We start from the raw sequence: 14467 nt of genomic DNA on the forward strand, positions 1-14467 counted from the left end.
TTTCTCATCATCAGCAAACATGAATAAAATAGTAGATCTTTTGAATAAGAGGCAATAAAATTTCGAGTTTTTAATAAGAAAAATTCTAATTAGTAACATGTGGTGGCAATGCTTTCTGTCTTCTGAATGAATGTTTGAACAGTGCATATGTCTTTTGAATTTGTTGTTTAAGACTGTTAAATATGTTGGCTCTTGAAAGAATGATGAACATGAGACATGTTATTGATAATCTGAAAAATCATAAAAATGATTCTTGAAGCAAGAAAAAGCAGCAAAGAACAAAGCTTGCAGAATATATATATATATAATAAAATAGGCGAAAAAAAAATAGAAAGAAAAAGAAAAAGCAAGCAGAAAAAGCCAAAAGCTCTTAAAACCAAGAGGCAAGAGCAAAAAGCCAATAACCCTTAAAACCAAAAGGCAAGGGCAAATAAAAAGGATCCCAAGGCTTTGAGCATCAGTGGATAGGAGGGCCTAAAGGAATAAAATCCTGGTCTAAGCGGCTAAACCAAGCTGTCCCTAACCATGTGCTTGTGGCGTGTAGGTGTCAAGTGAGAACTTGAGACTGAGCGGTTAAAGTCAAGGTCCAAAGCAAAAAGAAGAGTGTGCTTAAGAACCCTGGACACCTCTAATTGGGGACTTTAGCAAAGCTGAGTCACAATCCAAAGGGTTCACCCAATTATGTGTCTGTGGCATTTATGTATCCAGTGGTAATACTGGAAAACAAAGTGCTTAGGGCCACAGCCAAGACTCATGAAATAGCTGTGTTCAAGAATCATCATACTAAAATAGGAGAATCAATAACACTATCTGAATTCTAAGTTCTTATAGATGCCAATCACTCTGAGCTTCAATGGATAAAGTGAGATGCCAAAACTGTTCGGAAGCAAAAAGCTACTAGCCCCGCTCATCTAATTGGAATCTGAGCTTCACTCAAAAACTCTGAGATATTATTGCTTCTCAACCTATTAGTCTTCTATTTTATTTGTCTAGTTGCTTGAGGACAAGCAACAGTTTAAGTTTGGTGTTGTGATGAGCGAATATTTTATACGCTTTTTGGGGTTAATTTCATATAGTTTTTAGTATGTTTTAGTTAGTTTTTAGTTTATTTTCGTTAGTTTTTAGGAAAAATTCATATTTCTGGACTTTACTATGAGTTGTGTGTTTTTCTATAATTTCAGGTATTTTTCTGGTTGAAATTGAGGGAGCTGAGCAAAAATCTGATTCAGGCTGAAAAAGGACTATTGATGCTGTTGGATTCTGACCTCCCTGCACTCAAAGTGGATTTTCTGGAGCTACATAACTCGAAATGGCATGCTTCCAATTGCGTTGGAAAGTAGACATCCTGGGCTTTCCAGCAATATATAATGGTCCATACTTTGCATAAGGATATACGACGTAAACTGGCGTTCAACGCCAGTTCTCTGCCCAATTCTGGCGTCCAGCGCCAGAAAAGGATCAAAAGCTGGAGTTGAACGCCCAAACTGGCACAAAAACTGGCGTTCAACTCCACAAATGGCCTCTGCACGTGAATTGCTTAAATCTCAACCCCAGCACACACCAAGTGGGCCCCAGAAGTGGATCTCTGCATCATCCATCATAGTTTACTCATTTTTTGTAAACCTAGGCTACTAGTTTAGTATTTAAACAACTTTTAGAGACTTATTTTGCATCTCATGACATTTTAGATCAAAACTTTGTACTCTTTGACGGCTTAAAGTCTAAACCCCATTGTTGGGGGTGAGGAGTTCTGCTGTGTCTCGATGAATTAATGCAAGTATTTCTGTTTTCCATTCAAACACGCTTGTTCCTACCTAAGATGTTCATTCGCGCTTAACTGTGATAAAGGTGATGATTCGTGACACTCATCACCTTCCTCAACCCATGAACGTGTGCCTGACAACCACCTCCGTTCTATATCAGATTGAATGAGTATCTCTTAGATCTCTTAATTAGAATCTTCGTGGTATAAGCTAGAACTGATGGCGGCATTCATGAGAATCCGGAAAGTCTAAACCTTGTCTGTGGTATTCCGAGTAGGATTCAATGATCGAATGACTGTGACGAGCTTCAAACTCACGAGTGCTAGGCGTTAGTGACAGACGCAAAAGGATAAAGAATCCTATTCCAGTATGATCGAGAACCGACAGATGATTAGCCGTGCTGTGACAGAGCATGTGAGCATATTCTTCACTGAGAGGATGGGATGTAGCCATTGACGACGGTGACCCCCTACATACAGCTTGCCATGGGAGGACGTGCATGCGTGAATCAGAAGACAGAGAAAAGCAGAGATTCAGAAGACAAAGCATCTCCAAAACTCCAACATATTCTCCATTACTGCATAACAAGTAACCTTTAATTTATGCTCTCTTGGTTATTCGCAATTCAACTGATAAACATAATTGACTTCCTGACTAAGATTTACAAGATAACCATAGATTGCTTCAAACCAACAATCTCCGTGGGATTCGACCCTTACTCACGTAAGGTATTACTTGGACGACCCAGTGCACTTGCTGGTAAGTGGTACGAGTTGTGAAAAGTGTGATTCACAATTTGTGCACCAGTTACTCTAGATGGTTTTGTTAAAGAGAGATTTTTTGATCTTGTGCATGTCACTAATACTTGTGCAACAACTTTAAAGAAAGAATTGATTTCTGTCCTTTCTCATTATAATCTCCAAGTTGAAAATATTAGGGGTCAATGGTATGATGGTGCTAGCAACATGCGGGGTGAGTGGAATGGTTTGCAAGCTTTGTTTCTTAAAGATTCTCCACAAGCATACTATGTGCATTGTTTTACTCATAGGTTACAATTAGCATTGGTGGCAGCTTCAAGAGAGATACTTCAAATTCATGAATTTTTTACTCAATTAAACTCTATTGTCATTATTGTTAGTGCTTCTTCAAAAAGACATGATCAATTACAAGAAGCTCAAGCAATTGAAAATGCAAACTTGGTTGCTCAAAATGAATTAGAAACAGGCAAAGGTGCGAATCAAATAAGCACTTTACAAAGAGTGGGGATACTCGATGGAGCTCTCACTTTAATTCTATTTGCAGTTTGGTAAAAATGTTTACTGTTACCAATATTGTTCTCAATAATATCATTGAAGACGGGACAACTTATGCACAAAAAACGTGAGGCTTATGGTGTTAGTAAAATATTATTGTCATTTGAATTTGTTTTCACTTTGCATTTGATGAAAGAGATTATGGGAATCACTAATGTTCTTTGCCAAGCACTGCAACAACAATCTCAAGATATTCTTAATACAATGCATATTATTTCTACATCAAAGTTACTTCTTCAACAATTAAGAGATGGTGGATGGTGCAATTTTCTTGCAAATGTTAAAGATTTTTGTGAAAAATATGAAATTGAAGTCCCTAATATGAATGCACAATATGTTTTTGGAAGAGGTCGATCTCGTCAACCAAGTGTGACAGTTGAGCATCATTATCGAATAGATGTATTCTTGGCAACAATTGACTCTCAAATACAAGAGTTGAATAGTAGATTTAATGAGCAAACAATAGAGCTTTTAACTTTGAGTTGTGCTTTGGATCCTAAGGACAATTTCCAATCATTTAATATTGAAGAAATTAGCAAGTTAGCAGAGAAGTTTTATCCCCTTGACTTTCCTTCTAATGAGCTAAATATTTTGAAATCTCAGTTGCAACATTATCAACATGATATACCAAATCATTTGAAAGGCATTGGTACACTTTCTGAATTGTGCAATAAGTTGCAAGAAACGAAAAAATCAAGAACTTATCACATGGTTGATAGATTAATACGTCTTGTTTTGACTCTACCAGTGTCTACAGCAACAACAGAAAGAGCTTTTTTAGCAATGAAAATTGTTAAGACAAGACTCCGAAGTAAGATGGCTGATGAATTTCTTGTAGACAATTTGGTCATCTATATAGAAAAAGAATTAGCAGCTATTTTCGACACAAATTCAATTATAGATGATTTTGAAAATAGAAAAAAAACGTCGAATAGCCTTTTCATGATACAAAACTGTAAGTAGTAATTTTTATATATTATTGTCTTACTTTGATTGAGATTATATATTTATTTTTTTTTAATTTTATCAATAGAAATAGTAATATAAAATATAACACCGTCCCCCTAAATAGTTAGCCTAGCTCCGCCCCTGAGTACGAAACTCGAACCAACTCGTAGACCTGACCAGATATTAAATAAATAAATAAATAATAAATAAATAAATAAATAAAATTTTAATATATATATATATATATATATATATATATATATATATGCCTTTTAACATGTTTATTGTACTTACAAAATTTTTAAGATAATTTTTTTTTATGAATTTTTTCATCGGTATCCAATTACCTGAACTAAACCAATCCGTTTTTAATCGGTTTGGTTTGGTTCGAATACACACAAAAAAAAATGCAAATCCAAACCAAACAGAACAAATTAAAATTCAATTGTTCGGTTCTCATTTGACCTTCAATTTCCTCTATAAATTAGACTTCTCATTAGGCTCACATTATTCATACATACATAGATACACTAGAAGAGTAAGAGAGATATAGTGTATTGACGAAAAAGTTCCAGAAATTTTCATTTTTGGTTTACTGCCCACCAACTCTCTTATGTGCTATCATATATGTTTTCTTTTCTGTTTTTTCTCGAATGAACCTCAATTAAACTAAGAAATTAACCGACATTACTTAAAGAATAAAAAGTTTGGTCAATACTTATCAACAGTATCAAGTGAACCACAATTAACACATAAATAAACTGAAAATAAATTAAGAAATAAACTGAAATTATTTAACGATGATAGCAGAGAAAATCAGAACTAATAAAGATATTTGTAAAATATTAGTGTTATTGGGAAGAAGAAGAAATATTGGTGTTATTGGTGATGACAATAACGAAAAATCTACGTGCGTGAATTTGGAAGAAAAAGAAAAGGAAAGAAGAGGAGAAGAAGGAAAGAAGAAAAACTTGCATGCGTGAATTTAAAAGAAAAAGAAAAAAAAGAGGAATAGAAGGAGAAAGAAACAAAAGAAGAAAAAAGAGGAAGAGGAAGAGAAAGAAATAGAGAAGGAGAAGAAAACGGAAGAAGAGGAAAAGAAAAAAGAAACGTGTGATTTGAAAAATTATTATAATAACTTTGTTAAATTTAGTTAAGTATTTTATTTGAACGTAGAGTTTTATTGATTTTTTTTATTATAACTATATATATAATTATAAATATTAAAATAAATAAAATAATTATAAATAAGTGTGCAATTTCTTGGGCTTTGGAGCACCCCCACGCCCCACCACTAAAAATGAATTATTGGGGAGCATTCTTATCTTAATGCCATGCTTTATTAATAGCGTTTTTCCATGTATAAATGAAAAAAAAAAAAACACACACACACAGAACAAGAACAAGAAGATGGAGATTAATCACAAAGTAGTTACCGAGAACACAACCATAGCTAATAGACCACATTGTTTGGTCCTAGCATTCCCAGCACAAGGTCACATAAATCCTATGATTCAATTCTCAAAGCTTTTGGTACATGAAGGAGTGAAAGTAACACTATGCACAGCCCGCTCCTTTATCAAGAAGTTGCAAAACTTGCCACCTTCCATGTCCCTTGAATCCATTTCTGATGGATTTGACGATGGTTTTGAAGGTATACCCCCCCGGATTTATATATCCAAGTTTTTGCAAGTGGGCCAACAAACCCTTATTGAGCTTCTTGAGAATCATGCTCAATTAGGGTACCCTGTGGATTGCATAATCTATGATTCATTCATGCCTTGGGCTCTTGATGTTGCAAAAAAACATGGTATAATTGGGGCTTCTTATCTTACTCAAAATATGGGTGTGAACAGTATATACTATCATGTTCAATTGGGTAAGATTAAGGTTCCTATTAGTGATGTGGATGAGATTTTGCTTCCTTCTATGCCCAAACTTCAAAAGTGGGACTTGCCTTCTTTCTTCTTCACATATGAGGAAGAACCCGCTCAGTTTAAGTTTCTTGTGGATCAGTTCTCCAACATTCAAAATGCTGATTGGGTTTTGTGCAATTCAATCTATGAGCTGGACAAAGAGGTACCAACTTTATTTTTTGTTTATTTCAATATATATTTTGTGAACGCCTAATTAAAAGGTTAGGGATGTATCCATGGATCTTAGTATTCACTTATATGTAGTGCGGGAAGGAAATTAAGTTAGCTCATGATTCAGTTTGATCTTGACTTGTTAACAATTTGATAAGTTGAATTCGTGAGCTGATAAATCTAGATTGAACTTAAAATTAAGCTCATAAATTAAATGAGTCAAGTTTGAGCTTTGATAATCTCGGTTCATTAATTCGTAAACTAATTCGATTATATATAATTTTGATGTAAGACATAAATAAAAAATTTATAATTTATTAATAGATAGACAATATATAAAATTAATTTTTTTAAATTTTTTTAAAATATATAAGTTATAATTTGTTGATATAGAATTATAGATTATGTTTCTATTATTTGAGCTAGCTCATGAGCTCAAAGAGTTTGAACTTAAGAAATATGCTCGATTATTAATAAAGTGAGCTGCGAGCCAAACTTAATTTTAGTGAGCCAAGTTTTAATTTGGTCTAGCTCAGTTCAGTTCGACTCACTTTCAACTCTAGTTATACGTTCATAATAGACAAAATTGATCTTTTTTATTATCAAATATTTTTTATTGATAAAAGAAATGTATGATCTGAATACCTTTAAGTATGTTTAAATGATTAACATTATTGAAATAGGACGAAAAATTTTAATTTTCACTCGAGAACTAAAATAAGATGAAATAATATAAGATATTTGGGATAAAAATATATAGAATATATTTCAAACCATAGAGATGATATGTGAAAAAATAAAACAGAACTTTACTCTTATAAATATAACTATGTACTTTCATCAAGATTATTATATTCACATCAATATATATGATTGATAAAATAATTAGAAAATGACGAGTCCATTATTTTTGAATCAATTAAGCCCAAACCAACGACAAATGCCGTCAATATGGCAGCATTTTCATAGTTTGCTGCGCAACCGCCACTGCATTTCTTGTAGCGGCAGTTAAGAACAGCCGCTCTCTGAACCCCTTTTTTTAGTGCATTTTCATTATGATAGTAAAACTAAATTGTATTTTATTATAATAAAGACGTTAAACATTATGGTATACATAATTTTATAATATAAAAAAATGAAAATTGAAAAAATTTTATTAATGTATAAATATATCTTATAAAATATAAATTTTAGTTTAATAGATTCTAATATGTCTATATTTATGGTAATTGAGTTAGCTATATAAGTATTGTTAAAATTAAAGTTATATTTTTTATAATAATTATTTTAGTAATATTTTTTAAAATATCATAATTATTGTAGTCAGTGTAGCATAGACATACTAGAATGACCCTTTTAGTTTTGCATCTAATATTTGTTCAATAATATTTGTTTTCAGATTGCTGAATGGACAACAAAGATTTGGCCAAAATTTAGATCTGTAGGTCCAAACATACCATCTATGATCTTAGATAACCGGATTAAAGATGACCAAGATTATGAAGTTGCACAATTCAAGCGTGAAGATTGCATAGAATGGCTAGACAACAAGCCAAAGGGGTCAGTTATTTATGTTTCATTTGGAAGTATGGTTCCCCTTAACGAGGAACAAATGGGAGAAATTGCTTATGCTTTGAGAGATAGTAATCATTATTTTTTGTGGGTGGTTAGAGCTTCTGAAGAGAATAAACTACCAAAAGATTTTGAAAAAATATCGGAAAAGGGTTTGATAGTAACATGGTGTTCTCAACTAAAAGTTCTACAACATGAAGCTATAGCATGTTTTGTAACACATTGTGGTTGGAACTCTACATTAGAAACATTGAGTTTAGGAGTTCCAACTATTGCGATGCCACAGTGGTCAGATCAAGCCACAAATGCAAAGTACATTGTTGATGTTTGGAAAGTTGGAATTAGAGCTCCATTTGATGATGATAAGAAGAAAATTGTGAGAAGAGAAGCATTGAAAAAGTGCATCATGGAAATGGTGGATGGTGAACAGGGTAAAGAGATAAAGAAAAATGCAACCCAGTTGAAGAAATTGATTTTGGAAGCTGCTAGTGTTGGGGGAAGTTCTCATCGAAACATTTTAGAATTTGTCAATAGTTTGCAAGGTACAACATGCGGCTAAATTTTTAAATATTGACCAAATTTTAATGTAATAGTTAATTATTAAGTTTTATAATATTTTTTAAAATTTTGGAGGTGTATTATATTTTTAATATTTAAATATATAATATACAAATTATGTATTGTTTTCTCTTTAAAATTTTAAAAAATATTCTAAAATCTAATAATTGAGTATTATATTAAAGTTTGGTCTATATCTAAAAAAATTACGACCACATGCCCCGGATTAGAAATTAGTCCTTGATCACCATTATATTCTTTAATTTCCATCACTTTATAATAACGCTGGTCCGGTTTCTGCTTTTATTAGTTTATATATTTGCATGACAATATGATTCAAGCAGTGATATCGTAATTAATTTACAAAATGTTTGGGAACGAGGAATTAAAAGAAGGCATAACCTGCTTTTTATAATTTTTTAATATATTTATTTTATATTTTTTAATTATTATTAAAATAAATTATTGATTATATATATATATATATATATATATATATATATATATATATATAAAATTAAAAACATTAACAACAACAACAACAACAACAAAGCCTTATCCCACTAAGTGGGGTCGGCTACATGAATCAAACGACGCCATTGTGCTCTGTCATGTATCATGTCTACAGAAAGACCGTTTACATGTAGATCTCGTTTGACCACCTCATGGATGGTCTTCTTAGGTCTTCCTCTGCCTTTCGCCCTTTGTCCATCTTCCATCTCATCCACCCTCCTGACTGGATGTTCTATCGGTCTTCTTCCCACATGTCCAAACCACCTGAGACGCGATTCAACCATCTTTTCCACAATGGGTGCTACTCCAACTTTCTCCCTTATATCTTCATTCCTTATTTTATCCAATCGCGTATGACCACTCATCCATCTCAACATCTTCATCTCTGCCACACTCAACTTATGTTCGTGCTCCCCTTTAGCCGCCCAACACTCCGTACCATACAGCATAGCCGGTCTTATAGCGGTGCGATAGAATTTACCTTTAAGTTTTAAAGGCACTTTTTTGTCGCATATAAAACCAGATGCGCTCCGCCATTTTGACCAACCTGCTTGGATCCTATGATTTACATCCTGTTCAATCTCTCCATTATCCTGTATGATGCACCCAAGATACTTAAAACTTTTAACTTTTCGCAGGATGTTTTCTCCAATCTTCACCTCTATATTGGAGTTTTCCCTTCTCAGACTGAACTTACATTCCATATATTCCGTCTTGCTACGGCTTATGCGCAGACCATACCCTTCTAGAGCTTCTCTCCATAACTCCAACTTCTTATTTAGGTCTTCCCTTGACTCTCCCATAAGGACGATATCATCGGCAAAAAGCATGCACCATGGCACAGGCTCTTGGATGTGCTCTGTGAGTACTTCCAAGACTAATGTGAAAAGGTATGGACTTAAGGATGATCCCTGGTGTAATCCTATACCAATAGGGAATTCCTCTGTCACACCACCTTGAGTCTTCACACTAGTTGTGGCCCCATCATACATGTCTTTAATTACCCGAATATATGCGATCCTTACTCTCCTCTTTTCTAAAACCTTCCATAAGACCTCCCTTGGTATCCTATCATACGCTTTTTCCAAATCAATAAACACCATGTGTAGATCCCTTTTATTACTACGATACCTCTCCATCATCCTTCTTAATAGGTATATCGCTTCAGTGGTAGATCTGCCTGGCATAAATCCAAATTGGTTCTCTGTTACTTGTGTCTCTTTTCTCAACCTCCGTTCTATCACCCTTTCCCATAACTTCATAGTATGACTCATAAGCTTAATCCCTCTATAGTTTCCGCAACTTTGTATATCCCCCTTATTCTTGTAGATAGGTACCAAGGTGCTCTTTCTCCACTCATCAGGCATCTTCTTTGACCTTAAAATCTCATTAAAAAGCTTGGTTAACCAGTTGATGCCTTTTCCTCCAAGACCCTTCCAAACCTCAATCGGGATATTATCAGGTCCTACTGCCCTGCCATTTTTCATCTGCTTTAGAGCCTCTTTTACCTCGAAGTCTCGAATCCTTCGATAGTAGTTAAAGTTTTGATCTTCTTCCCTTGTGCATAATCGACCAAGGCTCGGAAGAGTCTTCTGTCCCTCATTAAATAACTCGTAGAAGTAGCTCTTCCACCTTTCATTAATCTTCTCCTCTTGAGCCAACACCTCTCCATCCTTATCCTTTATGCACTTAACCTGATCCAAATCTCTCGTTCTTCTTTCCCGACTCTTTGCGATTCTATATATACCTTTTTCTCCTTCTTTCGTGCCCAAAGACTGGTAGAGACCCTCATATGCTCTTGTTCTTGCTTCACTTACAGCCACTTTTGTCTCTTTCTTAGCCGCCTTATATTTTTCCCAGTTATCTGCATTGCGGCATAAAGACCACTCTTTAAAGCATTCCCTTTTTATCTTTATCTTTTCTTGTATACTCGCATTCCACCACCAGGACTCCTTGTCTCTTGGTCCTATTCCTTTAGATTCACCAAAACTTTCTTTTGCTGTTCTTCTAATAACTTCTGCCATCTCCCTCCACATCTCTTCCGCACTTCCATTCCCATCCCACTTTGCCTCTTCTCCTACCCGTCTTAGGAAGCTTCTTTGTTCCTCCCCTTTCATCCGCCACCACCTCGTCCTTGGGTTCTTCGTATGATGTCTTTTCCTCAACTTTTGCTCAACGCGAAAATCCATGACGAGCACCCTATGTTGTGTTGTCAAACTCTCTCCCGGGATAATTTTACAATTAATGCAAAATTTCCGGTCGACTCTCCTCAACAAGAAGAAGTCGATTTGAGAGCTTGTCATGCCACTCTTATAGGTTATAAGATGTTCGTCTCTCTTTTTAAAACATGTATTTGCGATGAGAAGATCAAAAGTTGAGGAAAAGTCCAAAATAGTTTTACCCTCGGCATTGATCACCCCGAAACCATGGCCTCCGTGAGTACTCCCATATCCAGTCACTTCTCTCCCAACATGGCCATTTAAATCTCCTCCTAAGAAAATCTTATCTCCCAAAGGTATGCCTTGAACCAAACTCTCTAGATCCTCCCAAAACCTTACCTTGTGTTGTTCGTCCGAACCCACTTGTGGTGCATAGGCGCTAATCACATGGAAAGCACCTCCCTCCACCACAAGTTTGATAGAGATGATCCGATCTCCCACCCTCTTGACATCCACTACGTCTTTCTTCCACTGCTTATCCACAATTATTCCAACCCCATTCCTATTCTTCACCTTTCCTGTATACCAAAGTTTGAAACCAGAAGTATCCAACTCCCTAGCCTTTGCACCAACCCATTTCGTTTCTTGTAGGCACATAATGTTAATCTTCCTCCTTGTCATGGTGTCCACCACCTCCATGGACTTTCCTGTTAGAGTGCCTATGTTCCATGTCCCAAATCTCAACCTTCTGTCGCTTCGACCTTTACCTTTTCCTTTGTGAACTAGCTTATTTACCCTCGTCCGTTCACGAAAACGCGAGAACCCTTGCTCATTTAACACTACATCCGGGCACCGATGCAGCGGCTCTTGCTTCGACACCGTACTCGAGCCATACGGCGCGTTGCTTCCAGGCAACGACCTAGCTTTAGCGCAATAATGTCTTTGATTCATGTCATGGGGGTTCGGCTATATTTTTATGTTGGTTGCCGAAGACCTAACACAACCCTCCTCCTTTATCCGGGCTTGGGACCGGCTATGTACCGCAAGTGTAACATAGGCGGAGTTATAAAATTAAAAACATTAAATTAAATAAAATAATTTTATGTTATTATTTTTCTAACATTATTCGTAATTTAATATTATTAGCAATGTAGCTCATCTTCGATTAAAATAGTGGTAATATTTGTTGTAAAATAAATAAATAAAAAAGATATAATAAATATAAAATAAAAAAATATAAATAGAAGACTCTAATATTTTTATATTTATTAATATAATTATCTCATTATAATAATAGAAGTAATTCATATATTTACTAATATTATATATATTGCAACTTAAGATTCACAGAGAGTGAGAAAATTTGATATATTATTCTAGTGTAGTTTTTGTCTGAGACATAGCCTTCTATTTATATGCGTACAGAAAGTAATATTTTTAACTTTATTAAAGTAATTCTCTTTTGAGAATGGATATCCACGTAATGATCCTTATCACAACACTTCTTTATAGATGTCCATTTAGGATTATGCCTCGTTAAAACCTTATTAAAGAAAAATCCAATGAAAAAAAAATTTAGTGAAGGGAAAAGAGTACAAAATTCTTTGCAATTGGGATTGCCTTATTATAAACCTTGTCAAGAAAATTCCGATGAGAAAAAAACTTATCAAGAAAAAAAGAGTACAGCCTCCCATTCTTATCACCATTATTTAATATTTCGAAATCGGCGCATCCCAATCTGATGTACCAATCTTTTAAAGGAAGATTTTGGAAGTGACTTTGTAAATAAATCTGCTAGATTATCGCTTGAGCGGATCTGTTGGACATCAATTGTTCCTTGATTTTGAAGATCATGAGTAAAGAAGAATTTGGGAGAAATATGTTTCGTCCTATCACCTTTGATGTATCTATCCTTAAGTTGAGCAATGCATGTTGTATTATCTTCAAGCAGGATAGTTTGAGCTATCTTATGATCAATTAGTCCACATGATAACAGAATATATTGGATCAAACTCCTGAGCTAAAAATACTTGCGACTTGCTTCATGAATCGCTACTATTTCAGCATAATTAAAAGATGTTGCTACTATCGTCTGTTTTGTGGATCTCCATGATATAGCTGTATCACCATATGTGAACAGGTATCCTGTTTGAGATCTCCCTTTGTGTGGGTCAGACAAATATCATGCATCTGCATAGCCAATTAGTTATGACTTGGATCCATATAGATAAAACAAGCACATGTCAACTGTTCCATAAAGATATCGAAAGATTTGTTTGATTTCATTCCAATGTCTTCTAGTTAGAGAGGAATTATACCTTGCTAGTAAGTTCACAGCAAATGATATATCGGGTCGTGTATTATTAGCAAAATACATTAGTACTCCAATGAAATTAAGATATGGTACTTCAAAACCAAGGATATCTTCATTTTCTTCTTTAAGACGGAATTGATATTTTTTCACATCCAAAGATCTTACGATCATTGGGGTACTTAATGATGTGACTTATCCATATAAAATCTCTACAAGATCTTTTCTCTGTATGTTATTTGATGAATAAAGATTTTATTTTTTGTATGCTCGATCTGTAGGTTAAGACAAAATTTAGTCTTTTCAAGATCTTTCATTTTAAATTCTTCTTTTAGAGCTTGTATAATTGTTGGAATCTCTTTAGAGGGTTCTAATGATATTTAGATCATTAACGTACACAACAATTATAATGAATCTAGATGCAAATTTCTTTATGAAAACACATGGGCAGATATCATCATTCTTAAATCCGTTTTTGGCCAAATACTCAGTAAGACGATTATACTACATTTGTCAAGATTGTTTTAGATCATATAAAGATCTTTGCAATTTTACTAAGTATAACCCCTGCGAATATTCATGGCATGATTTAGATATCTTTAGTCATTTAGGGACTTTCATATAGATATCACGATCTAATGATCCGTATGAATAGGTTGTTACCACATCCATTAAACGCATATGTTATTTATGGTATGCAGATAAACTGACCAAATAACACAATATTATTGCATCCACTACAGGAGAATATGTTTCTTCATAATTTATACCGAGCCTTTGTGAAAAACCTTGTGCCACAAGTCGAGCTTTATAACGTACAACTTCATTTTTCTCATTTCATTTTCTCACAAATACCCATCTGTATCCAACATGTTTTACATCTTTTGGTGTACGGACTACAGGTCCAAAAACTTCCGTTTTGCAAGTGAGTCTAACTCAGTCTTCATAACTTCCTCCCCTTTTGGCCAATCATTCATTTGTCCACATTCTTTGACTGTTCTTGGCTCAATATCCTTAATTTCATGCATGATATTTAATGTCATATTATATGCAAATATTTTATCGACAATTGTCTTATTTCGGTCTCATTTTTCTCCTGTAAAGACATAATTTATTGAGGTCTCGTCATTTTCACAAATTTCAGGTACCTGAACATCTTTTGGCATCAAAACTATATCAGAATTTTGGACAACTGCAAGTGTCTTTACTATGTCTTTATCTTTTTCAACAGGAATAGTATTTA

General features: G+C 34.3%; 1 protein-coding gene across 1 annotated transcript; it reads left to right on the plus strand.

The window, feature by feature from the left end:
- The first annotated feature begins 5309 nt into the window (after nt 1-5309).
- LOC107635204 (mogroside I-E synthase) lies at nt 5310-8318 on the plus strand. Its single transcript, XM_016338599.3, has 2 exons — nt 5310-6103; nt 7511-8318. The coding sequence occupies exons 1-2, from the start codon at nt 5354-5356 to the stop codon at nt 8240-8242; spliced, it is 1482 nt and encodes a 493-aa protein (XP_016194085.2). The 5' UTR covers nt 5310-5353; the 3' UTR covers nt 8243-8318.
- The last annotated feature ends 6149 nt before the right edge of the window (nt 8319-14467 follow it).

The sequence above is a fragment of the Arachis ipaensis genome, chromosome B4 (assembly GCF_059453495.1).
Source record: "Arachis ipaensis isolate K30076 ecotype BB chromosome B4, ASM5945349v1, whole genome shotgun sequence".
Classification (NCBI taxonomy): Eukaryota; Viridiplantae; Streptophyta; class Magnoliopsida; order Fabales; family Fabaceae; genus Arachis; species Arachis ipaensis.

Bases quoted from the DNA above. Each gene is read 5' to 3' on its own strand.
- LOC107635204 (XM_016338599.3), top strand. From the start codon at position 5,354: ATGCCATGCTTTATTAATAGCGTTTTTCCATGTATAAATGAAAAAAAA. The intron at 6,104-7,510 runs GTACCAACTTTA...ATTTGTTTTCAG, and splicing joins TCTATGAGCTGGACAAAGAG to ATTGCTGAATGGACAACAAA.